Source organism: Papio anubis, chromosome 3 (assembly GCF_008728515.1).
Source record: "Papio anubis isolate 15944 chromosome 3, Panubis1.0, whole genome shotgun sequence".
NCBI classification, from domain to species: Eukaryota; Metazoa; Chordata; class Mammalia; order Primates; family Cercopithecidae; genus Papio; species Papio anubis.
The window spans coordinates 147,449,454-147,477,180 of NC_044978.1; the positions used below are offsets into that span (position 1 = coordinate 147,449,454).

At 38.4% G+C, this 27,727-nt stretch overlaps 1 protein-coding gene and 1 long non-coding RNA gene across 9 annotated transcripts in view; one reads left to right on the forward strand and one right to left on the reverse strand.

The window, feature by feature from the left end:
- Positions 1-1,900, forward strand: part of LOC108585885 — a 65,715-nt gene extending 63,815 nt beyond the window's left edge. For all 3 annotated transcript variants that reach the window (XR_004182809.1, XR_004182808.1, XR_001902446.3), the window contains one exon: positions 833-1,900. This is a non-coding gene — a long non-coding RNA (uncharacterized LOC108585885). The remainder of the gene's footprint in view (positions 1-832) is intronic.
- KLHL5 (kelch like family member 5) overlaps positions 1-25,514 on the reverse strand; it is a 78,800-nt gene extending 53,286 nt beyond the window's left edge. Inside the window, exons 1-3 of one of the 6 annotated variants that reach the window (XM_031664654.1) lie at positions 25,079-25,362; positions 15,367-15,513; positions 6,986-7,462 (exon numbers count right to left, since the gene is read on the reverse strand). In XM_031664654.1, coding sequence (XP_031520514.1) covers positions 6,986-7,368 — 383 coding nt within the window. In that variant the 5' untranslated portion in view covers positions 7,369-7,462; positions 15,367-15,513; positions 25,079-25,362. Of the gene's footprint in view, positions 1-6,985; positions 7,463-15,366; positions 15,514-25,078 lie in introns of all 6 variants that reach the window. The other 5 variants (XM_017958640.3, XM_021938368.2, XM_021938367.2 and 2 more) reach the window with 5 other exon arrangements.
- Between the last annotated feature and the right edge of the window lie 2,213 nt (positions 25,515-27,727).

Consider the following 27,727-nt stretch of genomic DNA (forward strand, 5'->3'; position numbering starts at 1 on the left):
TGGAGCTGTTAATGGCCTTTCTGCTACCACACTGAGAGACTACCTGAGATGATGGCATCACAAAGGAAAACAGAAGTTAGAAATAGAGAAAAATAGATTATTGGTGTTATTTCATCATTTGGATCCAGCCATGTCTAAAGCTAGACTCTATCCTTGGACTTTTTATTTCTGTGAACCAAAAATTTCTAGTTTTTGTTTAAGTCAGTTTGATTTGGGCTTCTGTCATTTTCAACCATGAGTTCTAATTTACAAACTTACATTAGGGCAAAAAAAGCAGGCTACAAAACAAAAGGTACAATAAGATTGAGATTTTTATTTTAAAAACACATACTATACATGTACAGAAAATATAACAGGACACTTCCTCAAATTAACAGTTGGCATTTTGAGGTGGCTGGGTAGTTGATGATTTTTACTTTTTCCATTTTTACTTATCTGTCTTTTCTAATGGCTCTATGGTAAAAAAAATATATATATATATGTATTATATATATGGTAAAAAATATAAAAATATATAAATATGGTAAAATATATATATAAGGTAATAGGGAAAATTCACTTAAAAATTAGATCTAAAGAACTCTGAAGCATTCTATTCAGCCATCTTCACTTCCTGCACTCTGTTGATTATAATCCCAGATCCATTCTTTATATCTACCACAGTAAATGACTTTTAGCTGGAGACATGGCTACCCAGGGTGAGACTGTATTTCTGAGCCTCCTTTGTAACTAGTTGTGGCCATGTGACCAATGAATATATGCAGAACTGATATGTGCAACCTGTGTCGCTTGCTTAATGTCTTCCCTTTCCTCTCTTTGGTCCTTCCTACAGGTTGGCATGCTGAGGGACAGCTGAGTAAGCTTCAATCATGCAGAAAAGACAACATCATACAGTAAGGAGAAACAATATAACAGGAACCTGGGTCTCTGAATGAACTCATGAAGCAGAGCTACCTACCCGCCCTGGGCGACTTGCCCACCTGTGAGGTGGGCAATTAGATTGAATAAACTTCAATCTAATTTCAGCCACTGTGTTTATGAATGTCTTTGTTATATCATTTTAGCCTATGCCTTACTAATATGCTTCCTAAAGTTAAATGAGCAAATTATGTAGTTATGTAGTTATCTACGAAGTGTGTGTGTCTACATGCCATCATTTTCATGCCCAATATATCTGATTCTAAACACTTAAACCCTCACTCTCTAGTTCCAAGTGAAACACAGGTAAAATAAAATGTGAGTGATAAATGGCATTTAAGACAGATTTTCTGCTTAAACAATTTGGAGTTTAAAAGGTCAATTGTGTAACTGTAGGACCTATCCTTTTCATATGCCGATTCTTCAGCTTTCCCAGGAGTTCTGGGAACTATTATGATTCAATAAATTCCTATTTCTGGTTAAATCATCCGGTCAACTTCAGTTGCTTAAAACTAAGAACTCTGATGGATACAGCATACAGATAGCCTTCTGAGGGTTCATGAACTCCTTGAACCCTATATGAAATATTTCACACACACACACACACACACACACACACACACACACAGTTTTCTGGGGAGAGGTTACATAGCTTAAGTCACATTCTCAAAGGAGTCCATGATAAGATGTGGGCATATATGTGAGAGGGGAGACAATGCAATATTGTCCTTTCCAGATACAAGTTCATTATAAACTTCTCTGCTACCGCTGGAAACACATTTTTTTTTCCATTATAGGATTTTAACTTAAAACTGAACCAGAATTAATAGACCGGATCAAACAATAAGATGCAGAGACAACATAAAGAGGGTCCAGAAAAAGGAGAATGCCCATGAGGAGTGGTGATATTATGCAGATAACCTCTTGCTGGGAGGGGAGGAGGACCTATGCCTTCAGGATGAGTTGAGGAGTAGCAAATCAATTGACCAAAAAATAAAAGAGTTTGAGATATCTGCAGTGGAAAGAGAGAGAGGCAAGCAGTCAGTAAGATGGATTAGAAGATCGTGGATAAAGAGTTATGGGGCAAGGTGTGGTGGCTCACGCTTGTAATCCTAGCACTTTGGGAGGCCAAGGTGGACAGACCACTTGAGCTCAAGAGTTCAAGACCAGCCTGGCCAATGCAGTGAAACTCCATCTCTACTAAAAATATAAAAAAATTAGCTGGACACGGTGGTACACGCCTGTAATCCCAGCTACTCTGGAGGCTAAGGCAGGAGAATTGTTTGAACCCAGGAGGCAGAGATTGTAGTGAGCCAAGATCCCACCACTGCATTCCAGTCTAGCCTGAGTGACAGAGCAAGACTCTGTCTCACCAAAAAAGAAAAAAAAAAAAAAAGACTTATGGGTGAGTCATATGGGTGAGTCAAGAGATTATACCTGTAACCTAGCCAAGCTTGCCATTCTCAAGAACTAAGAGAATTAACTGAAGAAAGGTGAAACTGGTTAGAATGAATAATTAGCTACATGCTATAGCTAAACTCTGTGATTAAATGAATAGTCATAGGTATGTAGGCAATATATTAATAGTACAGTGTTTGTTAAGAGCATGAAATCTACAACTTAATTGTTTGAGTTCAAAAATGCAACTATTTCCAAGTGATCAAGGTCAATACCAACAGTGGTAAGTCAGATTAACGGTGTGCATCTTTGATATGAGGTGATAAAAATGGCATTTTATCTCTGTGGTATTCCTCCCCAAAGCCCATAAGCTCAGTCTAATTATGGGAAAACAAACCTCAATTGAGTAAGAAATTCTACAAAACACCTGATTAGTATGATTAGTACTCCCAAAACTGCCAAGGCCATCAAAAGCAAGTAAAATCTAAGAAACTGTCATAGCCAAGAGGAGGCTAAGGAGACATAATGATTTAATGTAATGTGATATCTTGGATAGGATCCTGGAACTCAAAAGAGCATTAGGTAAGAAACTAAAGAAATGTGAATATAGTATGGACTTTAGTTAACAATAATGTATCACCACTGGTTCATTACTAGTAACCCATGCACCATATTAATGTAAGATACAAATAACAGGGGAACCTGGATATGGGGTAGATAGGAACTTACTGTAACATATTTGTAATTTTCCTGTAAATGTAAAATGGTCCTAAAAAAATAAAGTTTCTTTTTAAAAAATGCAGTCATTTCACTTACTAACCTTGAGCAAGTTACTTAGCCTTTCTGTGCCTCACTTGACTCATCTATAAAATTAAAATTAGGTTGGTAACGGCAGCAACCTAACTCAAGAATGTGCTGTGAAGACTAAATGAGTTAACATAGTAAAGTGCTTAGAATAGTGCCTCACAGTTAGGAAGCACCTGTTTAGTATCAGCAATGATTATTTGTTAACACAGATGCTCCTTAACTTATGATGGGGTTATGTCTGGATAAACCCAACAAAAATCGAAAATGCACTTTCAACTTAGGATATTTTTTCAACATATTGTACGTTTATTGGGATGTACCCCATTGTAAGTCGCAGAATGTACTGAATGCATGAGGCTTTTCCATCATTGTAAAGGTGAAAAATTTCATGTCAGGAAGCATCTGTACTTGTAAAGTGCAGTAAAATTGTATGCAAAAGGAGTAAAAATAGCCTGATGATATTAAACTCTAACTTTATAAATGAAATTGAAATAAAATTCCTCCAATTGAAAATATGTCAAAAATTACATAATTTCAAGGTCAGTAAATCAAGGGAAGTATAAACCACGTTTATACTATGGTTACATGTTGGGCCACCATATAGATTTTGCTAGCCCTGGTATGAATTCATCCTCAATTAAGGATCTAGGATCCTATTGCTCACATAAAAGGTGACAGCTCTGTTACTGAAGGTCTAAAATTCCTCATGTTATAAGAAGACTAAGTCTGTATTTTAATACCAAAGTAATGACTTAGATGACTCTCATGGAGAAAAGGTAGCAAGGCTACAGAGGCAAGGTCAAAGTTAAAAGGCGAGAAACTTTTAAATCACTTAGGTGGATGGTAGTAGAAATTACCAGAAGTCTAAGACTCAGACAGACATCTTTCCTTGTTAGAATACAACTGATAAAACATGACCAATATATGCTGCCTCTTAATTCCTGCTTTAAACTGTCCAGATCCACCGTGGTTAATGAGATTCTGAGTATGTAAAACCACTTAGCTGTCTTCCCCTTTTTCTAATAACTCAAAATTTCAGTTTAAGTTCTGAAATTCATGTAAATATTATGATGGTTAAAACAAGTAATTAGTATATCATATGTATTTCTTCATTATGTCTTTAACATTTTAAGATATCAATCTGTAGTATGCTCAGAATGTTTACTACATATTTACTATATATTATTTGCAAAATATTATATAAGAAAAAGAATTGTTCCAAAGTTATATAAAAAAAAATTGATGAGGCCAGATGTGGTGACTCACACCTGTAATCCCAGCACTTTGGGAGGCTGAGGTGGGCGGATCACTTGAGGTCAGGGGTTCAAGACCAGCCTGGCCAACATGGTGAAACAGTGTCTCTACTAAAAATACAAAATTTAGCCAGGCACATGTCTGTAGTCCCAGCTACTTGGGAGGCTGAGGCAGGAGAATGGCTTGAACCCGGGAGGCAGAGGTTGCAGTGAGAAGAGATCGCGCTATCGTACTCCAGTCTGGGTGACAGAGCAAGACTCCGTCTCAAAAAAAAAAAAAAAAAAAAAAAAAAAATTGATGAATGTCAGTGTGACATTAACAGTGACAGGCTTTGATTTGTTTACAGTAGATGAACAACTACTTAGAGAAGTCTGACTGCTCACTTAATCAAAAAGCTGAGTGCAAATAAATGTATCTTTATGACAAGGTCAAAGACTCAGCCAGGGCATTGAAGGAAAATATAAAAATCAGATCTATTTAATCTAGAAAAAAAATAGAGAAAAAGAATGTACACACAAAGGACTTTTCTAAAATCTTCAATGTTTGTTTTTTTCCGTATTTGCAATAAGAAGATTGAAATTTCAAACCATCCAAAATATTAAATTGCTTTGAAATATTTCCCCTCATATCTAAAAATTAAAAACATTTTGTCACAGTACATTTTATTTTTGAAATTTTATTTTGGGAATAGTTTGGTCACTGAAGATGTAAACTGTCTACACCTGTTTTACTTTGATGAGTCTTCTTGAGTAGCATTTTTTAAACAACTTCATTTATTTAAGATTTTTTTAATGTCATTTTATTTTTATATCTCCTATAAATTAAAAATGTCAATTTAAAATTATTGAAGAATGCACATAGCAATCTCTCAGTCAAAAAAGGATAATCTTTTTATTTCATAATGAATAGCCCACCAAGATATTTCTGTATGCATACTAAAGAATAGCTTAATTTTATTTCAGTAATCATTAGCCAGGCAAACTACCTTTGTTGTAAGGAATTATAGCAACCAATGTGTGTAAAATTTTTCCAAGATTACACATGTATAAAAATTTTATATTCACATTATAATTTCTCCAGTAGAGTTTCTTATGTTAAGAGTTTCTTATGTGATTTTACTTATGTTGGTAAATAAATGTTTTATTTTTTTAATTTTGTTAAAATATTCTTGATATTTTGATTTTCAAATGAAACATTTACTGTTTGGTTCTCCACAAAAATAATGAATCTTTTACTATATAAATTGTTCTCTTTATGGCAACAAGTCTCCAAAGAAAATACAAACAATGAAACCACATTAGCTCAATTGATTTCCAAATTAAATTATTAGTGGCTTCTATTCCCTTAAGATAATGCCAAGTCATGAACTAATTCAAAAAAATTTAAATTAAATACACTATTTACCTACATACAGATATTCCCCTCTCCATTACACAAATGATGACAGATGACTAGAGTATACATTTTTTATCCTTCCAATTCCACATTCTTAAGGTTAGAAGAGGAAAAGGTGGTAAATATCCTCAAGTAAGCTATACTTAAATATATAAATTCGTTTTGTCTCAATCCATATGATGCCTACATCATTAATAACCAACTTACAAATTACAAGTGTTATCAAAAGCTGCACAGAAATTTTAAAAGAAAAATATAATAATCAAATTAGACAAATGATGTTATTTGTGCCTTTAAATATTTAGAAATATTTTTGAATGAAGATGGATGAGAAAGATGACTTTCATGTTCTAACTTGTTACATAATCTTACTGTAGTTTAAACTGATCAATAAGAAAATCCATTTCAAAGATAAAGCCAGATTCCAAGAAAAAGGTAGATAAAGTCACTATGAAATTACCAATTTTTTCCTTTATTTTTTCTTCTAACTGATTTCCCCTTCTTCCTGTCCCCTTTTCACCAGATAATCACATCTAGCCCCTCTACATTTCCTTAAACTTTCCTGAAGGAATGTCCTTCATTTCCTTAAATAGCACACATTTCAGTGAAAGTGAAGGTAACAGGAATTAGTAGCTGTCATCTTAGAGACATGTTACTCAGTATTCTCTATATTAGTCTGGAGAGCTGTAACACAGACAAGACAAAGAGAAATAACCATAAGAAAAATATTATTGACAACTACAATTGTGTCAAAAAATTGGTAACTACAATGTGCATCTCTTTGTAGAACCTTTCCTTTTCATTAAATTAAAAAATGACTCTATAATCTGTTATAAACTAAAATGTCACATAAAATTTCATACTATAGAAATGTTTTCTGTAGTTTTGATATGAATATAGAAGGTTAATGAATGAAGCAAACCACAGGCAATGATACAGGAAATTGCTACTGTATATTATTTTCAAAGCTGAGCCAGATCTATATATAGAACACAAGATATTTCAAAATGAATGCTATTTGTTGTCTTTGTAATTTTACAGAATATTAGAACATTAAAAAAATCCTAGAAGTATCACATGTTCATACCAGGATATATGTGTATGCAGATGTACATATACAATCAGATTTTAAATAATAAATATTAAATTATTTAAAAACATTATAGAGCTATACCCCCACACCCCTTATTCTAACAGTAAGAAAATAATCAACCTGCATGAACTGGAATCAGATTCATTTTCTTCTTCACTAGTGCCATCATCCACTTCTGGTCTATCCAGCCAATGTGCACCGCCACAATCTTCTGCTGTAAACTCAAATGCAGGGACTTCAGAGGTGGATGCCATTGGCCAAGAAGGTGAATTCTGAAAATCCAGTTGGCTGGACCTTCGGTAACCAATTGAAGCCAAAGGCAATTGTAGGCTACATGGATCTAAAAACTTTCTCCCACCGTTTGCGCCAGTCTGTCCTCGGTTCCAAAATTCTCCCTGCTGGCTGTCAACTGTAGAATTAGGAGATGATGCTTGATGGCCAAACCACCTCCATCTGATTTTCAAAATCTGTTTCACATCAAACTCTTTACGAGAACCAGACATCCTCAGAGAAACCAAGTGATCGTCTAGGCAACGGGCAAAAAGCACTGCACACAGATTTGTGCATCCAACCAAGACAAGAGAAGTATATGCCCTGCTGTACACAACAAAAAGATGTAAAGGAAAATAAATCACATTTATATATATATCTACAATTACTTTTATGCCAATATATCAGATTTTAAAGAACAAAGGATAATGAATAAAGATGAAACACGGTGGAACATTCCGTTCAATCAGAGCAAACTCTCATCCACCTATCCTGAAGCAGCTAGACCACTTTCCTGGCTCTCCTTTCCCATACTGACCATTAGGTCTCACAAACACTGACAGCATTCATTAAAGTCCTTTCAAATGCAGAACACCACCCCCTTTTTCTTAAACCACAAATGACAGAGACAGAAAACACTATCCCCGTTGCAGTATCTCAGTCTCCGCTGCTTACTATATTAACTCTTTTATTGCTGAAACTCTATAGCATTTCCCTTTGTGCTTAAAAATAATCACTTTAAAACTAAAATGTTTCTATTTCTAAACTAAGTCCCTAAGTGAAATACCACAAAACAAGTTTTTTAAAAAGCATTTGTAAAATTAGATGAGTTATGGTGATTTTTCAAGCTGTGCTCTTTGGGTGGGGAATGAGGAGGAAAGGGGAGTACAAAGGTGGGGCTCCAGATTGTTGCCTTCACCTCTATCTTCTCCCTTCGTAAAACAAATGGATCTAATTAATATAGTAAGATCCTGGGTAAGATTTCACTTGGATAAAGAATAATAAGTCTGAAAACTAGAAAGGATCAAAAAGTAACAAATACTATTTTTCAAATAAACTGAGGCCAGGAATTCTCTATAAGTAGAAATGGGCCACTGCCAGTTAGTATAATATCCAAATGTCTATGACATTACTTAGGAAAAGGAAAGTGCGGCTCAAAAAAGCTACCAGGGACTGGGATGGGACTATTGGGTGTACAAGTGCCCTAATGGTGCCCTCTGTTGTTAGCAAAACAAACTATGGTTTGAACATGGTTACAGTTAAGGCAAATTGATAAAGCAAATAAAAATAAATCAAACTAAAAAATACTGAGTAGTTATTGTGAACAATGCAATCTACTAGGCATTGTCAGGGACACAGAGATATATACATCTTGGTTCCTAACACCCAAAATAATTAAATCTAGCTATTGAACCAAATACAAAATATTTGATAAGGTAAAATAAGAAACATTAAAATGCTGCAATATTAAAGTGTGATCTATCAATGCAGAATTTGAGTTTTCAGGGTGCTCAGAATTTACTCCTTTATCAATTAATTCCATACAAAAGGCGATGCCTATGTAAGCTGACCAAAAAACAAAAACAAAAACTACTTTGGAGGTTTACAAAAATATTGTGAGGCATATATCTTAACCTCACACAACTCTTTAGGAGAATACAAATTATTCAGAGAAACAAGAATGAGAAGCATAAAAAGCCAAGTACAATTTCGTGCTAAATAATATGGGGAAACATAAAAACTGTATGAAAGAAAGGAGATATCAGGATGGTAATGGATGGTATGGGCCAGTTTCATTAGGGAGAAGGCTGCTAAGAATAGTAAAATGTTGTTTAGGTAGAATGACAGATTTCTATAGAAAAAGATTCTAATAAAAGCATGAGGTGGGCATATCTACAAGGAAGAAGTGGGAAATAATCAGTTTGATCAGCCAGCCATACCTAATTAATTTTAAGGTGTAGTAAGAGATGAAGTTAGATGAATACAATGAGATAAAATGCCTTGAGCATACAGCAAAGGCATTATTGAATGGACTGTTGAACAGGACAATGTTTTAGAAAATTAACTTGGCGGTACTGTGCAGGACGCATTAGACAGTGAAAAGACACGTTCCCCTCTCCTCTCACCTTTGTCAGACTCCTTCTGATCAACACCCTTCTAACTTCACTCTACCTATCCAACTTTATTTCTAACTATTTTCCAACATAGACACACCACTTCATCGGTCAAGGCAGTCTACATTATGGTGTTTCCTCTTTTATAACACTGTTTGCCTCCCAGAGAAACTCTGGTTTAAAAAACACACTTCATCCTTCAAGGTTTAGCTCAGGCACTACCATCTTTGTAAACACTTCAGTTACTCTAAGTAGGTGGTTCTCAACAAGGGAAGCACCAACCTGCTCCTAAAGGCTTCTGGAAAATGGGTAGTGGTGGTGGTGGTGGTGGTAGATTTTTAGTTGTTGGAATGACCAGAGAGTGCTATAGGCATTGAGTGGGCAGGAGCCAGAGACAGCAAACATCTGGCAATGAAAGATACCTTTATTTTGTCAATCCTCCTCCACTCATTCCCATGGTAATCATTGTAGACGCCAAGCTTGGTACATACAGCCTTTCACACCTCTCTCCATGTTTAAAAATCATGGACAAACTTATATACACATATATAGGAGTTTTTGCTATTGCTATAAGACAGATCATATTGTATTCATCTTTTAGCATTTTGCTCTTCTCATCTAATTTTATATATACATGGAAATATTAATAATCTTTTTAAGACTTACATGATATTTCACTGCTGTAAAAAAACAATTTATTAAACTGTCTCCTTGCTAATGGGCATTTAGGTTGATTTCAGGTTTTGGGGTTTTTTGCCATTAAAATAATGTTGAAAGAAACATCCTTGTGAGGCTTTTATATCTACAGAATTTATTCCCAGGAGTGGACCTGCTGGGTTGAAGGTATGTGTATTTTATTTTATTTTATTTTATTTTATTTTATTTTATTTTATTTTATTTTAAGACAGAATCTAATTCTGTCACCCAGGCAGGAGTACAGTGGTGCAATCTTGGCTCACTACAGGCTCCATCTTCCGGGTTCACGCAATTCTTATGCCTCAGCCTCCTGAGTAGCCAGGACTACAGGCACGCACCACCATGTCCAGCTAATTTTTTATGTTTTTACTAGACATGGGGTTTCTGGAGTGCAGTGGCATGATCTCAGCTCACTGCAACCTCCGTCTTCCGGGTTCAAGCAATTCTCCTGCCTGAGCCTCCTGAGTAGCTGGGATTACATGCGTGCGCCACCATGCCTGGCTAAGTTTTGTATTTTTTCAGTAGAAATGGGGTTTTACCATATTGGCCAGGCTAGTCTCAAACTCCTGACCTCAACTGATCCGCCCGCCTCGGCCTCCCAAAATGCTGGGATTACGGGCGTGAACCACCGTGCCTGGCCATATTGTCTTTTTAATTTTAGTCATTCTGACAGGTGTGTAATGGTATCCCATTTGGTTTTCCTTAACATTTTCTTCATTATTAATGTGGCTGAGTAACTCTTCATGTTTATTGGTCATTTGGATATCCCCCATGAAGTGGCTATTTAGGCCTCTATTTTTTTTTTCTGTTAAGTTATCAATCTTTATCTTCTTGATTTGTAGTTCTTATATTTCTGATATTTCTTTATAAAAAATATGAAGTAAGCTTAAACATTAATGCCTTTATGGAATGAAATTCAGCATTTACTTAAAAAACACCTTTTCTTCTGTTCCAACAACTTTCACCAATATAAAATTATTTTGCCCCAAAATTTATCCAGCTCTGATGACAAGTATTTCCCAGGAAAATTATTTATAAAAGATCAGTATGTATTAAAAACCATTACATTGTTAAATTATCAAAATGGTCTTCACTGACTACTCTCTGTAAACTAGACCCTTCATCATTCACAAGCCCGCTGACCCTCCTAATTTTTTTCATAGTGTTTACCACCACCTGGCATATTAGATGTTTATTTGCTTGTTGTCTTTATCCTCACTACAAAGTAAGCTCGAGTGGAGCTTTGTTTTGGTTATGACTGTAATCCCAGCACTTATAATAGAATAGTACCTAGGAGACAGTAAGTGCTCAATAAATATTTCTCTAATGAATACATAAATTATTCAACAATTATAAGAGCAATAATAAAATCCAACAATTGTAAGAGCAATAATAAAAGTAGATACTTATACTGTCTATTTTTTAAATTATAAAATAAATTAAGAATCTAATTTTAAAATTACAGACACATTTACCTTGGTGATAAAATCTTTCTTTTTTTTTTTTTTTTGAGACAGGGTATCACTGTGTCACACAAGCTAGAGTGCAGTGGCTCGATCTCAGCTCACTGCATCCACAACCTCCTGAGCTCAGGTGATCCTTCCATCTCAGCTCCCACGTAACTAGGACTACAGGCACCCGCCACCACACCTGGCGAATTTTTGTAGAGCCAAGGTTTTGCCATGTTGCCCAGGCTAGTCTTGAATTTCTGAGCTCAAGTGATCTACCCACCACAGCCCCCCAAAGTCCTAAGATTACAGGCCTGAGCCACGGTGCCTGGCTGGCAAAATCATACAGTATTTTTTCAACTTAGGAGAAAAATCACAATGTTATTCTAAGAATTTCTTTTTTCTATTCATTCTTAAGGCATAAAATTCTATCACTTGAAATCCAATGGCTAAACAGCAGATGTCTTTTCAAGTGGACACACTTTCTTCAAACTAATTACAAAATTATATTCTGTACCTCTGATTTTATAACCTTGCTTTATTTCAGGTTAAACTTGAGATACAAAAGCTCAAGTATTATTTAAAATAGATAATATGTGTCAATTATGAATACATTTTTCAAAATGTAATTAAAGGACCCATGTGCAATTTGTTTCAAAACTGCTCAAATCTTAGTCTGTGAATTTAAAAGATGACACTATTCAGTATTACAATAGAAACACTGAAATGTCATTAAGATAGACTGAAGGTGAGCTAACTTTAACAGCGTGGCTTTTAAAGCTATGTCTTTACTCAATTTAAATCATGGCTATTTGGTAGCTAGTTTATATTACTAATCATCATTATATCAATCTCTCTTCACATAGAGTTTTTTAGGTAACAGTATTTACGGCTCATCAATTTTAATAAATCTATTTCTAAAGTTTTAAGTGTGTGATATACACTGCATTAAAAAACATCAAGAATTTTACCATACTAACCCAGCAGCTCTCACCTCTCTGTTTTTCCTCAGTTACAAAAAGAGTAAGTTGCATTGCATGATTTTGAAGAGCCCTCCAAAGTTCTGGGATACTTTTTAAATTTTGTCAAATTAGGTCTATCAGAATTTGATTTAAAATATTTGAATATTAATATAATTCTACCAGCATGTAAATTCCCTAACACTTAAAAATGTATGATGGTGGAAAATTTCAGTTAATTATTTACCCTAAATGATTTGAGATCTACTTTTACTAAACTTGATTTTAATTCTAGAAATAACACCAGATATTCTGTACTGCTTCTCCATTCTCATAAAAAGCAAACATTATAAATGTAAAAAATATACTGTATTTCTATAAATGCAACAAATCTTTTGTTCTGTAAGCAGAACAAAATGCAAAGATGAGGAAATAGACCACAAAAATCAATCAGGACAGGGACCACTATATCCCTAATAACCTGTACAGAACATGGTATTTAAATCATTTCTGAATTTAAATTTTAAAAAATGAATAAACTAATGGCATAGACCTTGACTTGAAAGATTTTAAAATCCAGCAACAGAGGGTCTGGAATGAAACTCCTACTGAATTAAGAAGAGGTAAGTATGTCCTTTATTTGGGTGAGGTTGAGGTTTTTGAGGTGAGGGTTTAGAAATATACCTCAAGATTAATTTGGCAATGGTGAAAAATGGATTTGCGAGGGAAGATACCTCGTAAGGAAACCAGTCAGAAAACTCTACCATGTGAGAGGCACAGTTCAAACTTGACTCAAAGCAACAAGATCTGAAAGGGTGGTGGAAGTTGAGGATATTACAGAGGCCTTATAGGATGGCTGTGGCAAACAGACAGGAAAAAGTCAAAGATGACAGCATTTTCAAGTTTGAGTGACTGGAAGAAGAATACTAAAATTAACACAAATAAGGAGGTAAGAATATTGTTTCAGGAGGATTGAGTGTGGCTTTAGACATGTTTGGTTTTAACCATATATCAAGCAATCAAACAGCTAGGATAGGATCTAGAGCCAAAAATTAATCTATTTAAGAAACCGGAAATTTAAAGTGTGAACAAGTGAGCCCTGGGTTAACACTGGTTATCTTTGTATTCTATTCACTTGCTACCACAAACACATGGCACCAAAATGTCTTCTGTAATAAAAAACTTACAGTTTGAAATACAAAACTAAGATTTCTAGCACAATGTTAAATCTTTCACTTTGTTAAAAACAACTGGGAAATACTTCTAATTTAATCAGTAAATGAAAATTTTAAAATGTCAAATTTAAATTTAGGCTGGGTGCAGTGGCTCATGCCTTAAAAGTGTTAAATTTAAGTAAATGCTAAATTTCATGCCATAAAGGCATTAATGTTTAAGCTTACTTCTTATTTTTTATGAAGAAAATATCAGAAATATAAGAACTACAAATGAAGAAGATTAAAAAAAATCCCAGCACCCCTGAGGGTGGATCACTTGAGGTCAGGAATTCGAGACCAGCCTGGCCAACATGGTGAAACTCTGTCTCTACAAAAATACAAAAATTAGCTGGATGCAGTGACGTATGTCTGTAGTTCCAGCTACTCAGGAGGCTGAGGCAGGAGGATCGCTTGAACCTGGGAGGTGGAGGTTGCAGTGAACCAAGACTGTGCCATCACACGGTCGCCCGGGCAACAGGGCGAGACTGACACACACACACACACAATTTAAATTCAGTTGCATTATACCAAGAAATCTGGCTCTACAAATCACATGGTAGACTGAAAACTAGGCAGTCAAGAACTTTGATATATGCTCAAAACTGAAGATGACTTCATGGTAAAAGCCATATAATATAGAGATTTTATTTCTTTGTGTATCCTAAATAAATCACTGTAATATATACCTATAAGTATACATTTATGAGAGAAGATCAAGATGAAAAAGATCAAGGCAAGAAAAGTAAATGAAGTAAACTTTAACCTTTAAACTAAACTATGCCCCTTTACCATATCACTTACAATGCAGGAACTGACATTAAATTTAAAAATTATAATACAGCATGATGAAGCTACACACAGAATGCATAGGATAAGCTAAGATAGCAAGGCAAGCTTAGACAGCTGCAGAGGTCAAAGATTGATTTCCAGTCAACTTGGAACTCCGAGTACAGTGAAAGCCCCCTTTTCAGATGAAACCTACAGTTGATCCACTAAAGAAAAAAGTCAATAATCATAAAAATAATATATACATTCTCTTAAAGATGTTCTTTTAACTTGAACATATACATGCACATTCATTTGTAAATCTTTTTATATAGGGTTAATACCACATATTTGATAGGGGTCTCCTACTGAGTTTGGGTCCTTTTTCTTGCATAAGTCATACCCATAATGATCCATCATCTATGATTTCCACTTACAGTTTCTATAAATGGAAACAGAACTTAAAAGCACTTCTGAAAGAATATGAATACAGAATCCATTAGACCAGTGGTCTGTCCACCATAGGAAAACTTGTGCCAGACTGTAAATTAATGCATTGCTTTCTTCAAGGAGAAAGTCTCACCATGAAAACAAAATATCTGCTGAACCAGTGTGCATTAGTTTGCCTAATGTAGTTAATTAATATTCTAATGTGTGCTCCTTATATCCTTGAGGACCCCTAATAGTCTGAAGACCAGGTAGCTGGTTGATGGCCCTTGACAGGCACTGCTTTAGACTTTGATGACTTTTTCCCTAGTCTCTTACAATTATCCAGCCTTTATCCAACTTGATAGAATTTTTTAAATAACTCATTTACAGAGAGGCATCGCAAAGCATTCAACTTAATTTTCACAGGAAGAATTCTCTTTTCTTTACATTTTCATCAATTTATATGTTTACTAATGTTTTATAATTACTATAACAAGTATAATTGTTAAAAACAGGTTTGTGAATAAACAGAACCAACTTCTGGTAAGTACTCAATTCAACGAGTAAGCAGAGATGTACAGGTCAGCTATGGAGCTGCCTACTTACCTATGAGTGTTCAGTTGGCCCGTGGTATCAGTAAGTACATTTTACAGAAGAGTGTGCATCAGGTTAGAGCTACAAGTCAGTTCAGAAGTAGTTGGTGGAGTGTCCTTCTGCTGTTATTTTCCCACATTATCACTTATTAATGGTAGCCTAAGTGACACAGTAGAAAGAGTCTGAGTCAATAGCTAAGCCACTCACCAGCTAGCTGTATAATTTGGGCAAACCATTTCACCTCTTTTGTCTTCAGTTTTCTCTTCAGTAATAGGATTAAGTGGCACATCTAAGTATTGAGTAATGGTCAGGATTTGTAGCAGCAGCTACTCTCTCTTAAGTGCCCAAATGAGCACAATAATATATAAAATACTTTAGACTGGGGCATTTTGCTGTCAGAAAAACTCCGTTAAACAGGGGTCATTCCTGCCCCCAGCTTGCCACTCCTTATAGATGAAGATATTGAAGTAAGATTAATTAACCTGACTTAATACCTATATCTGGTGAGTGGCAGGGTCCAGGATGGACTCTAAAAACCATATACTTTCGAATACACCACACTGCTTCTTGCTTTCAAAGCAAGAAGTATTCTCATTCACTACTCACAAACACCTTGTGGGGCAGGTAGAGTAGTTATGAAAATGAGGAAGTAGATTGAGAGTATAGTTGACTTGGACAAGGATAGATGTCTAGTAGAGAGTAGCAGAGCAGACAAATTCTTTGCCGATAATATCTGACCAAACTAAAAGCAAGTAAGACACAGAAGTGGGGGAAAAACAGAGTACTTAAGGAACACATGATTTCTTATATAACAAAATATTCAGTTCATCATAACTGCAGTTAAACGCCAAATGACATTTATTCACCAAGTACAAGTGCCTCACAGATTTCTCCCTACTTAGCACCCTCCCAATTTCTGCTGCTGTTTCTTACAAAGTACTGGCCTACAGTAACATCAAAAGAATCGTTTTATTCCACAACTACCTATCAGTACTGACACCTGGTAGTAAAGCAAGGGACATTTTAAAACTCAGCTAAATTAACATTATGTAGCCTTTATTTAAGCTCACCTGTAAAAGTTGTTACGGTTGATACTACTATGGTATAACAAAATCATTACTTTTGAAAATAGTCCTTTGGCTTGATGACTGGTAAAAAACAAGGTTCCCTTGCTATCCACTCCTTAGATTTTTGTCAATGTAAGTATATATTTGCTGTGCACAAGGATGAAAACTGTAATATCATTAAAAAAATGATGGAAAACCACTGCTAAATTCTTGCCTGATCCATTATGGTTGGCATGTGCTGAGACACCCAATTATCTTATGTGCCATAAAAAGTAACAATCTGGATAACCACAAATTTGTCTTTTACTGACTTCAACCAAATCCAGAAGTGCTTCAACCAAATCCAAAGATATGTGTTTCACCACATAGCTTTATGGTGATGGAGGTTAAAAAAATTTTTAATCAATCAGTACTCTCCAGTCACAAGTATCATCAATTAAAGTTGCCTGTGCTCTCTGAACACATAATGAGCCAATCACAGATCAACTTGATTCTGCTGTAGGACCAATCCAGATTTTATAAATTATATATTTTTGTTAGAACAGCATAAGTCAGGTAGGGAAAGGGTAGTAATGGGCAGCGTGAGCAATAAAGAGGAGAAAATGTGAAGCACTGTTTCTCAATTGCTCATAATTAGAAATGGTTAATCACTACAAATGTTAATTAAACCAGTTAAGCATTAAACTGCCTAGCTTGCCCTAAAACTAGACCCAAAGAAAAGCCACCAATAACCTGTTCAATAATTTAACTTCAGCAAAAAGCAAAAGGAGGATGTCAGTGGTCAAATGGAGATTAGTGGAGATCAGTCGAGGCTAGAATTTCTTGGTGTTAATCATGCATTAGATTAAATCCAATGTTCTTAGGAGGCACTTCAGAGTAGTCCTCCCAAACTCCAATGGGGGGAAGGAGATGACAAATAAATTTAGGACAAACTGATTCAGGCCGCTCCAAAGAACCATGCGGAAACCAGGCGAGCAATTCTAAACTCCTGTGGAGCAGAGACTTGAGTATTCCTTTTTCCTGCTTATCAAAGAAATAGCTCCCCAAAGAAAAGCAAATATTAAGTAGAAATGAACCAACCAACCTGAAGTCTAAATCCTCTCTTACTCTCCACGCTATCGCCAAAGTAGCCTTCTAAAGTGCAATTCTTGACTACATCACTGTACTTAAAATGTTTATTTTTGTTTGTTTTCGATCAGCTACAAGATAAATAAAAGCTAAGATCTTTAGCATGGAATTCAGGATTTTTAATGATCTAGTAGTCTTGCCTGCCTTTCCAGGCTCACCTTCCTCTCAACTTATTTTACTTCCTCCATCATAGAAAGGAGTAAATGGGCCGGGTGTGGTGGCTCACGCCTGTGATCCCAGCACTTTCGGAGGCTGAGGGGGGGCAGATCACGAGGTCAGGAGTTCAAGACCAGGCTGGCCAATAGTGAAACCCCATCTCTAGTAAAAATACAAAAAATTAGCTGGGTGTGGTAGCGGGTGTCTGTAATCCCAGCTACCTGGGAGGCTGAGGCAGGAGTATCACTTGAACCTGAGAGGCAGAGGTTGTAGTGAGCCAAGATTGCACCACCACACTCCAGCCCAGGTGATAGAGCGAGTCTCCATCTCAATAATAATAATAATAATAATAATAATAATAATAATAAATTTAAAAAGAGTAGAAACACACTACATCAAAATAAGCAAAAGAAATATTATGGAATACTTCTTAATGAAAGGCACTGCAGATAATACAAGTATGAGTAGAGTTAAGCTTCAGTTAACCCTTTTGGCTCTGTTTCCTGGCATCTGTAAAACTAGGTACCTCAACTATGTTACTAGGTAACACTACTTATAGTAAAAATGATCCCTGTGATTAAATTTGCATCAAGACTCAGGAACCATAAATGAACCATAAATACCTCATAAGGAAGCTATAGCTTTGACTTCCCTGTGATGGCTCTTTTAATTAGCATAGCTTTTACAGAACCACCCTGGAAACTCAGTCTATGGAGTTTGTGTTAGAGTTACTGGCTCCTGTGGGACGTGTTTTGTTTTGTTTTGTTTTGTTTAAGCTAAGGCAGCTCCTGCACCACCTAGCGTGAGCTTCCTCTGAGGTGCTGCCCAGATGGCTATGAGCTGCCTGCGTGGACTGCTGTGAAAATCACTCCCACTGAGGAACATTTGATGCTGCCCTGCTGGCAAGCTATGATTCCTGTCTGATAGCCTTCTGAGTAAACAAGCTTTCTGAACTTGAAGTTTAGTTAAATCCAAGAAAACCCCTTCATTTGCACAGCAACAAGTGTCTAAGAGTCTTAATATGATATTCCAGACATTCTATAATCTAAACCTAATCTCATATACAGCTTTTACTCATCTTTTTTTTTTTTTTTCCCTGGGAAATCCTCTTCAGGTAACATATACCACCTCCCCATAGTTAATCTCTTCAGCCACTGCTGAGGTGAAGCTATAGATATTTTTCAACCATGAAGGAGATATCGCATAGTGTGAAAATGCAAGGGAACTATGCTAGTGAAGCTAAGTAAACAAGTCTAACAGAAAATGATAGAAATGTATTGAGAATAAAGTTAGATTAAATTGGTGAAGAGATATGGTAATAGCACATTAAAATGTAAAATGTTCAGATAAAGAGTGTCTATGAGACCAGTTTGGATGGAAGAAAAGAGCAGAGCTAGGTAGTACATTACATATGCCCTTCTTCCTACATTATTACCCATGAGGAGAGGCCAGGGAGCCCTGTATCAGGATCAAAGCAGATGACTTGTAAGAGTTAGACAATTCAGTCAATCCTTACCCTCGGAGAGGAAGAAGGGATGGATGAAAGGATTACAACGGAGATGGCATTTGCCAGTGTTCAGGGAGCGAATATCGTAGTTACTTAAGTCAGATCCAGTTATACCTTCTTATCCTGATTATCATAATCAGCCTGTCCCACTAGAATTTGCAAGCTGATGTTAATTGTGTAGAACTTTTCATGGCACCTTGGTTTCTTTGATTGAAAGCTATTATAACTGCCTCTTTCTCTACTATAAAGTTGTCAATTACGCTAATTTGTTATACCTTAAGAGTCAACTGCATTATTTCCTTAGTGGTTAAGAGCTTACGAAGACAATGCACTTAAAAATTTTTAGATTGTCTAAAATTGCTAAAGCCTCTAGTTTCAAGTTCATAAACTCTTAGATTAAAACACCCAGTAACAGCAAAACAGAGAAAAATCAGTCAACAGAGAAAAAGAAAGAAATACAAGTGCAGAAAGAGACACTAGCAAGAAATCATATAGACCTGGAGAGATAGAAAGTAGCCCTAGCTCCTAGCTTTCTGTTATTGGTGCCAGTTGCTTTTGAGGCCCAGGTGCGCTTCTCGCCCTTGGCCTCCGATATAAACTATATTCCTTTTCTAACACGACATTCTTTTTGCTTATGCTAATTTAAGTAATATCGTTTAATTTGTCATGAAATACTCCTTAAATCCAAAAAGGCAGACAGGAACAAAGTATAACAGTTTATATATTTAGTATTTTTCACTATTTTATATATGTGTGTATACACATCATTTACACACTGTAAATGACGCCTTAAAGAGAAAGGGAGAGAGAACTCAAGTATAGTTATTTTCTATTGCGATTGTAAACTCCCCATTTATTTATTTATTTATTTATTTTCGAGATGGAGTCTCACTCTGTCGCCCAGGATGAAGTGCAGTGGCGTGATGTCCGCTTACCGCAACCTCTGCTTCCCAGGTTCAAGCGATTCTCCTGCCTCAGCCTCCAGAGTAGCTGGGATTACAGGCGTGCACCATGATGCCCTGCTAGTTTCTTTTGTATTTTTTGTAGAGATGTGGTTTCACCATTTTGGTCAGGCTGCTATCAAACTTCTGACCTCAGGTGATCCGCCCACCTCAGCCTATCAAAGTGCTGGGATTAAAAGCATGAGCCACCATGCCCGACCCTCATTTATCTTTTTATCCTCACAGGCCTAACACAGTGCCTTATACTATTTATTTATTTATTTATTTATTTATTTATGAGACAAGGTCTTGCTGTTCCGTAGGCTGGAGTGCAGTGGCCTGACCATGGCTCACTGCAGTGTCAACCTCCCAGGCTCAAATGATCAATCATCCCACCTCCCTACCCCCACCCCCGTGGAAGCTGGGACTGGAGGCACATGCCACTACACCTAGCTAATTTTATTTATTTTTTGTAGACACAGGGTCTCGCTATGTTGTCCAGACGGGTCTCAAAATTCCTGGACTGAAGAATCCTCCTGCCTTGGCCTCCCAAAGTGCTGGGATTGCACAGTCTTGAGCCACTACACCTGGCCCCTTATACACATTTAACAAATGTTTATTGAATGGACATACAATTTAAAAAGAATGAAATTCATTTGGCCAAAATAACAAACCTAATCGTGGAGTTTTCAAAAGCATTTCATTTCAAACTAATAAAAGATGTTCTTTATAATTCTCATTAGCATAATTCTGATTAAACACACTCACATACACAAAGAAATGCTGTTTTCTATTTTCTAAATAGAATACTGTACTGACATAATTTGGATTTTGATTTATTTAGATTCTGTGTTAGCTCATGGGACTCTGAAGCCTTTTTAGTAGTCATTAAGACCATTCACAGACTATTCCAGTTCTCCTCTTTCTGGGCACATGGTAGAAATGCATTTCCCCATCTCTTTGAAGTTGGGGGTAGTCAAGTGACTTTTGGCCAATGAAATAGCAGTGGAAGTTACCTGTGTCACTTCCAGACAGAAGCCCTGAAGAGCCAATGTACACCGGGTGCAGTGGCTCACGCCTGTAATCCCAGCATTTTGGGAGGCTGAGGCAGGTGGATCACGAGGTCAGGAGTTGGAGATCAGGCTGGACAACATGGTGAAACCCCATCTCTACAACAAATACAAAAATTAGCCAGGCACAGTGGCGGGCACCTGTAATCCCAGCTACTCGGGAGGCTGAGGCAGGAGAATCGCTTGAAACTAGAAGGCAGAGGTTGCAGTGAGCTGAGATCATGCCATTGAACTCCAGCCTGGGCAATAAGAGTGAAACTCCGTCTCACAAAAAAAAAAAAAGAAAAGAAAAGAGCCAATGTAAAATCACCACATCCTTTTCCCTGTCCTAACAACTGTGGAAGCACGTGCTGAAATATAGCCTCCGATAGCCTGAGACTGACCATTTGTAATGGAGTTCTCTTGCTGACCTGGTTCAGCATGTAGTATAACAGAAAAAAAATCTTCGCTGTTTAAAATCAATAGGATGTGAGAGTTCTTTTGTTACCACAGCATAATCTATCCTGCCTGGTATACTCAACAAACCCCTTTCTCATAAATGGAATGAGGTAATGAATAGCTCTGGCCCTCTAGTTTCAGAATGGTATCATTTTGTATAGCACTATCATTTAGAGAATACTTTTGAATGGAAGTGCCCCTCATTATCCAAACTCATCATCCGAACACAGGAACTGAACGGATTCTGATAAATTTTTGGATCAACACCTCATTCTCTCAACTCTCTGTACCTGCCATCTCAAACTCTGGAACCAAACACATTTGGATAGGTGCCATTCCTTGCCTTCCATACTCTTGCCATCTGCACTCAAGAATGGAATAAATTTAGACAGTGAAGAATTCTTGATATATTATTTCATTTGCACTCTGCTGTTTTTCTACTACCCAGTACCCAGTAGATTCTCGTTTATTTCATAAATGAATTTATGTACTGTCATCATTCTAATTTTACAAATAAGGCAATAGATTCAGGGAGGTTCATCGACTTGCTGGAAACAATCCTGCACATTCAGTAGTGACACAATCCCAGAGTTTCTGGCTTCAAATCTTCGCTCTTTCCACGCTGTACTGTGCTTTCTTAGGTTTCTCATAGCTATGGAATGCTTATGATTTGATAGTAAATTAACAGTACAAATAGTGTTTGTGATAAAAAAAAAAAGTCAATCACATATTTACATCCAAGAATAAAGTCATTCCTCAAGGACTTCAACTTGCCTATACCTAGTCTAAGTCATAGACACTAAGTACAGAACAAGAAGGTGCCCTAGAGGTCCTTCAACAGGCAACTTGCAGAACAATGAAGGAATGTGAAAGAATTGGGGGAAGTAGCGTTCTCCTTTGCTATACAGTATGTTAAAAATCCTGACTTTTAAATTATCTTCACTTTGGACCTTACCAAATTGGCTAACCTCAACTCTTTGCTTTCCAATTCTCATTGAACCTCAGTCGTAAGAAATACTAACGAAGAACTGCCTGAAGAATAGATAATTCATCTTTTTTTATTTTTATTTTTTGAGATGGAGTCTCACTCTGTTGCCCAGGCTGGAGTGCAGTGGCACCAACTCAGCTCACTACAACCTCCACCTCTTGGGTTCAAGCGATTCTCCTCCTTCAGCCTCCTGAGTAGCTGGAACGACAGGTACGTGCCACCACACCTGGCTAATTTTTGTATTTTTAGTAGAGACAAGGTTTAACCGTGTTGGCCAGGGTGGTCTTGAACTCCTGACCTCAAGTGATCCACCTGCCTTGGCCTCCCAAAGTGCTGGGATTACAGGCGTGAGCCACTGTGCCCAGCTAATTCATCCATTTTTATAGGTTCAGTGGTCCTCAGTTTGTGTTATATAGTCAAATAGATTTGGAAAAGATTACAAAATATATCCCTCTTTAAAATAGCAACTTGAACATTAGTATAATAAATCTCCAAGAAATTCTGTAGTAAAACCAATTTTCTAATCTAGTTATCTCAAACTTACTTGAGCTCAGAATCTTGTTGCAAGAAAGGAAATATTTTCTCATTCCTTAGAACAGTTTGGGAAATACTGTTCTAGATCATTCTAAAAGTTATAAATGGATCAACTCCACTCCTTCAGAAAACTTATTAACAGTTTTATTACTCTCCTGTATTGAAAAACACTGTTGTGCAAAATTCACTATTTTCCTTAGGGGCGTTTTAAAGATATTGTCAACTACATCCCATATCTCCTTTTTTTATTAGGGCCCATGAGGAAAATATGCCTCTCAGGCCTCATTACTGGAAAACGCCTTGCTTAGGGCAGAACTGGCTTGTTTCTAATCTTGGAATTAGAAACAAATGAAACTTTGTTATTTTATTTTATTTTTATTTATCTTTTTGAGCAGGGGTCTCACTATGTTGCCCAGGCTGGTCTTGAACTCCTGAGCTCAAGTGATCTGCTCGCCATGGCCTCCCAAAGTGCTGGAATCACAGGCGTGAGTCACCGCGCCCAGCCAAAACAGGCTGAAACTTATGTTGTTCCTTTTTCTCTTTTTACCTAGCTCCCAGGAAGCCCAAGGCCCAAACTGTGACTCATCTCTAGCACAGGATCTTTTAAACAGGAACTTGGTATTATCTTTTTTCTTGACTTTGTATTCTTCTTTTCCTGCTCTACCTCAATTTTTCCATTTAGTTTGTTTTATCCTATGGTACTACATGGTCCCTAGATTGCTTCAAATATATAGTTTCTGGAACTACCTATTGTACATATTGCATCTTCTTACAATTTCATGTTGATTCCGCCCTCCCCGCCCAACTACCCAGCAATGTCAGCGTATTCATCTTTGTGTAAAAGTATTCACATAAGTCATAACAAGCCAATAGGACATACACATTCACAATGCAGTCAAATCTGTAAATGCTGAAAGCCAGGAAAAAAAAAAAGAAAAAAGGAAAAAAAAAGGTCATGATTGTTTTTTTTGCCGCCAGAGGTCTAATAACCAAAAAGAGTTATTAAACTATTTCCTAACAGGAAGGAGAATCAACATTTATTTAGCACCAGCAGATGCCAGGCACATAACAGCAGCTCCATTTTTCAAAGCAAGCAGGAGGGGCATCTGCACATCTAACCTCTGGAAGACGACACCAGAAACAGAATATTGGCGGGGGTGCAGGGGTGGGTGGGGAGCCTGTCTGTCCCTTTTGCACCTTTTGAATTCTGTGAACTTGTCGACTACTAAAGAATAATTTAAAAAATGAAATGAAGAGATAAAAAACCACAGTAATGCTTTACTCTTTGACACAGCAAACTTTTTCCGCCAGCTTCTGATCCCAGAGCATGCACTGAAATAAATGCCTAAATGGAAAAGTTTCACCAGACACGCCGGGTCTCGGGAAAATGAAGTCCTCGTCTTATTCTCCACACTCCGGGGGCGAGGCTATTATTTAAAAGAAAAGCTTAAAAACTTAGGTCAAAATTGCCTGCAAGTAATAAGGAGAGGAAAAAAAAAAAATCCGAAATGGTTTCCAGTTTGTTTTATTGGCAGAAACAGTCCGGAAAAGCAGCAACGTGTGCACCGCAGTCCGCTCCTCACCGCCGGCCACCAGCGCCGCATCCACAACTTTCCACAACTCCAGGGCGGCCCGGGCGCCGGCTCCAGCGCTCGGGGACGTGCAGCGGGGAGGCCGGGCCGGGGTTCGAGCCCCGGGTGCCGTGTGGGGAGGCCCCCGCTCGGTCCAGCCCCTCTGAATCGGAGGGCCTCGCAGCCGCCTCCTGGCGGGGGCAGCGTCTTCGCGCCCAGCGCGCTCGGGGCGGCCGCTGCTGGGCGTGAGAGTCGCGTGGGGGTGGGGAGCGGGCCCTGCCCGGAGCGGCCCCCTCCCGACGCCGAGGAGGAAGTCGCACTTACCGCGTCGGGCTCCGGAGGCGGCCGGGGGTCACCGCGGGCCAGGCCGGCCAGGCGGGAGGAGCGGGGGAGGCGGGGGCCGGGGCCGGCGAGCTGAGGTGTGGGATGCTCGGCCCCTCGCGCGCCCCTGGCCCCGTCCGGGCAGCCTCACCCCCGGCGCCGGCCGGCCCGGAGCGAGCCACTCCCGCTCCGTCAGGCGGCGCCAGGCCAGGGGGTCAGAGTACCCCGGCGGCCCCGAGGGGGCGGGCGAGTAGGTGGGGGTCGGAGACCGGTTAGCCAGTCAGTCCCGGCGCGGCGCAGGCTGCTGCCCGCCCCGCCCCCTCCCGCCAGGCCCCGCCCCGCCCCCTGCCGCCAGGCCCCGCCCCCTCGCCGGGCCGCGCGCCCCGAGAGACCGCGGCAGTCATTTCCCCACCGGGGGTTTCTTTGCTCTCCTGCGCGGCGTGGGGACGGCCCGAGCCGGGGAAGGGGTTGGGGGAAGGGGAGCGTCTGTGGCGAGACGAGCTAGTGGGGGAAGGGGACGTCAGACTGGGCGGGGCTATGGCGAGGAGGGGGCGTGGCGTAGCGGACCTGACAAAGATTCTGGTTGTTCCCCGCCCCTTGAAACTGGGGTTAGGAGAATTCCTGGGGGTGGAAGTTAGAAAGAGGTCCCTCTGCAGGGCTGGAAGGCCGTGAGAGAGGCGGCCTCTGTCATCTCAGAGCTTAGAGGGAACTCACCAAGACTCATCTCCGTTCTCCAGCCTCAGTAACCATTCCCCTTGCAATAATCTGATAATTATTGTGCTCTAGGTGGTGGGTTTGTGGCATCGCAAATATGATCCTCAGCACTATGACCATAATCATTGTTTTCCAGTGGTGGAATAATAAGAATCTGAAAAAGTAGGTTCTTTATTCAGTCCTCTACCCAACATTGAACTCCTATATGCTAGGCTGTGAGAATAACAACTAATTTATTTGGCACCTTATGAAAACACTAAAGTACTTTACATGTTAATTCACCATCAGGTTTGAGCAAAACAGCTATGGTCCCTGCCCCCAGTAGCTCATGATGCATTAGGAAGGGAGGGATTTCCGTACTTTGTCTCTGAGTGATGCGTAAACCAAATGCCCATCTGCTTTTGGTTCTTAAAGTAATGCCTATGTTCATTATTCGTAGATTAGTGTTTGCTACTCTGAGTTAGCTGTATGCTCTCCGTCCGTGTTGGTTGAATGTGGTCATTCCCCGCAAATGACATTTGTTCAGGAGATCTTCAGTTTGTCTCCATAATAAAAAACCCAATGCAAGCAAAGCAAGTGGTCCAGAAGACTGATAATCAAATAACATAACCAAATTGTGGTAGCAGCCTGGGGTGGCTGGGAGATCTATTAGGGATGTTTTGTGCACTTCCACTTGGGGAAGTGGTTAGGAAAAAACAATATGATGTAAAAGAATGAAGTACTGACATGGACTGCTAGTTCAAAGGGAAGTGGATGGGACAATTTAAGATTGTTACAGTCAGGAAGAAGATACATCACAAACTCTCCCACGGAGGGTTCCAACCACAAAGTACAGGATACGTTTTTTATCGGAGCTATGTGGAAGAGACACCCTCCACCTCCTATGCAATGACACCTATGCCCATAGATAAAAATTGCCTCAGTAACTTTGTTTTTAAATACAAAAGACAATTGTGTAAACAAACCCACTGCTTGAATTTTTGGAATTTGGTACTACGTTTCAGCCCTTATTGGATTTTTCAATGTTTACCTTTGTGTACATTAACAGCAAATGACATTCTTCTCATAGTTTTTTTTTTTTTCCCTGCTCATAGTTACTTGTTCAGTTTTGTATTTTTAGTTCAGCATTTTTCTTTCAGTTTTATAATGAGAAAGACTAGAAAAGCATTGCAATCAAATCAGATTACAATTGCAGTAAAAATTCCTTATTTAAGAAATAGGCATTCCCAGCCAGGCGCGGTGACTCACGCCTTAATCCCAGTACTTTGGGAGGCCAAGGCGGGTGGATGGCGAAGTCAGGAGATTCGAGACCATCCTGGCCAACATGGTGAAACCCCAACTCTACTAAAAATATAAAAATTAGCTGGGTGTGGTGGCATGTGCCTGTAATCCCAGCTACTTGGGGAGGCTGAGGCAGGGGAATCACTTGAACCAGGGAGGTGGAGATTGCTGTGAGCCAAGATTGTGCCATTGCACTCCAGCCTGGTAACAGAGCGAGACTCCATCTAAAAAAAATAAAAGAGAGAGAGAGAGAGAGAGAGAAAGAAAGAGAAAGAAAAGAAAAGAAAGAGGCATTCCCATACTTAATCTTTTTTTTTTCCTGGTGAAATATATTGTTTGTTCTATCCTGAAACCTATTTTATTTACTGATCTGTATTTTCAGCTCATTTGCTCCATCAGCCCAGTAAAAATGATGAAATAAAACATCCCCTGTGATCTGGCTCCCTCCACGGGCTCTCATGCTACTCCCAGACACTGGATTCCTTCCTCTTCTGCCAACAGGCCAAGTGCTTGCCCATGCAGCCTTCACATGTTCCTCTGTCTAGCAAGCTCTTAGCTACTCCCTCCTCCATCATGTCACTTTTCCTGACTATCCATGTAAACCTGTAACCCACCCCCCAACTCCTCTCTTCTCAGCACTGAGCACCACCTGACATA